This window comes from Lemur catta, chromosome 7 (assembly GCF_020740605.2).
Source record: "Lemur catta isolate mLemCat1 chromosome 7, mLemCat1.pri, whole genome shotgun sequence".
Lineage (NCBI taxonomy): Eukaryota > Metazoa > Chordata > Mammalia > Primates > Lemuridae > Lemur > Lemur catta.
In genome coordinates this window covers 63,737,316-63,739,403 of record NC_059134.1, presented here as the reverse complement: position 1 = coordinate 63,739,403, position 2,088 = coordinate 63,737,316, and the positions used below count along the sequence as shown (strand labels likewise).

General features: G+C 37.4%; 1 protein-coding gene across 1 annotated transcript; it reads right to left on the bottom strand.

Moving 5' to 3' along the window:
* Positions 1–397: 397 nt before the first annotated feature.
* LOC123642392 (olfactory receptor 502-like) lies at positions 398–1,342 on the bottom strand. Its single transcript, XM_045557445.1, has one exon. The coding sequence runs from the start codon at positions 1,340–1,342 to the stop codon at positions 398–400; it is 945 nt and encodes a 314-aa protein (XP_045413401.1).
* Positions 1,343–2,088: the final 746 nt, after the last annotated feature.

The window sequence follows — 2,088 nt, the reverse complement described above, 5'->3', positions numbered from 1 at the left end:
CAATCATCACTACAGTTATCAAGCTTATCTCAGGATAAGCTGATTTTAAAAATGGATACAGTCTAAGGGTTTAGAAGTGTAATAACCTTAACTTATTGTAGAGAACAATATGTGGGAAGAAATGAATAAAATTTGAGAGGATTTTAAGCAGATTAAGTATATTTTGATGTGAAAAAATATTATCCTAATTATACATTTATTTTATTAAAGAAAACTCACCATGAGTTTTATTGATTTACTATTTGATCTGAAAATCTAGCCCCTAATATACTGAAAATCTTCCCAGTGGCTAATGATGCATGAACAGATGTATTTTAATCACAGACTTTCAATTTCCTTTTGCTATGTTATTTATGGGACATCAGTGTAAAAAATTCCTACAAAATAAAAGATGTCACTAAGAAAATATGTTTCTTCCAAGCTCTCTCTTCAGAGCCCCCTTGATCTCCTTGTTCTTGAGACTGTAGATGAGGGGGTTCAACATGGGGATCACCACCATGTAGAACACAGACACCACCTTGTTCTGGTCAGTCGAGTAGCTGGACTTGGGCATCACATAAATGAATGTGATGGTCCCATAGAACAGAGTGACCGCAGTGAGGTGGGAGGTGCAGGTGGAGAAGGCCTTGTGGCGCCCCTCGCTGGAGCGCATCTTCAGAATGGTGATGAGGATGTAGATGTAGGAGACGGCTATGACAAACACAGTGATGACAATGATGGAGCCAGCAGTAAATGAGGGAACAGCTGCGGGGACACTGGTATCAAAACAGGAGAGTTCAATTAAGGGAGTGAAATCACAGAAAAAATGATTGACTTGATTTGGGCCACAGAACGATAAAGAAAAGAAGGAAAAGGTAAAGGAGCAAGCATTAAGAAAACCACCTATATAAGCCACTACGAGTAACTGGACACAGACTTGTGTGGACATTTTAGTTGAATAAAGCAGTGGGTTGCAGATTGCCACAAAGCGGTCATAGGCCATGACAGCCAGAAGGAAACATTCGGTTGTCCCAAAGAAAACACCTGAGAAAAGCTGGAAGGCACATCTAAGGTAGGAGATTGTATTTCTCTCCACCAGGAAGTTTACAAGCATGTTGGGGGTGACGGAAGATGAAGAGCCTATGTCAACAGAAGCCAAGTGGCTCAGAAAAAAATACATAGGGTGATGGAGCTGAGAGGAGATTCTGATTAGAATGATTGTGCTGAGGTTGCCAGATATGGTCACCAGGTAGATGCACAGGATGATCACAAAGAGGATGACACGAAGGACTGGATCATCTGTTAGGCCCAATAGAATGAACTCTGTCACAGCAGTGTGGTTCCCATCCACCCAGGAATCCATGAGACAAAGTAGCTGCTGCCAAAATGAACCTGTGACGAGAAAGATACAGTATTTATAAATTTTCTGTTTTCATTTTTATTAGTACACATGGGAAGTCTCCATAAAGGTATTCAAGTACCAGTACATTTTTACGTGAAACTGTGAGTCTGTCTGTGTTTTAAAAATTATTTTTATCATGAACACCAGAAAAACTTCCTTCAAATAATGTCCTTTTCTTGTTATATTATTTCCAGAAAGTCAGTTAAACTGGCTTTAAATTCGAGGTATAAAAAATATAAGATACATGAGAATAACAAAAAAGATGAGTATATCAAAAAAAGAAAAATATACATATAGAGTTTTTAAATAAAGACTTGAGTAATAGCTAACATTTTTACATACTTGCTAAACGTTAAGCACAGGGCTAAAATATTTGTATCCATAGTCTCGTTCAATTTCCATAAAATAATATTAGGTTCCTTATTATTTTATAGATGCATAAACTGAGTGTGAAAGATGTTATGTAACTTGTATAAGGTAACATAGCAAGCAGTAGAGTCAGAATATAAATCTCAGGAAGTGTGACTGCTCATTCCTTTAGTAACTACGCAACAAGTAAAGTGAAATAATACCATGAAGTCCAACACACCTGGCAACGTGTGGATAACAGTTTATCCTTTATGCCTTCTGGCATCTAATGTGTAAAACAGGCACTTGGTTAGTAACATGTTTCACAATATCCATCAGTTAAATAAGACCATTTTTAA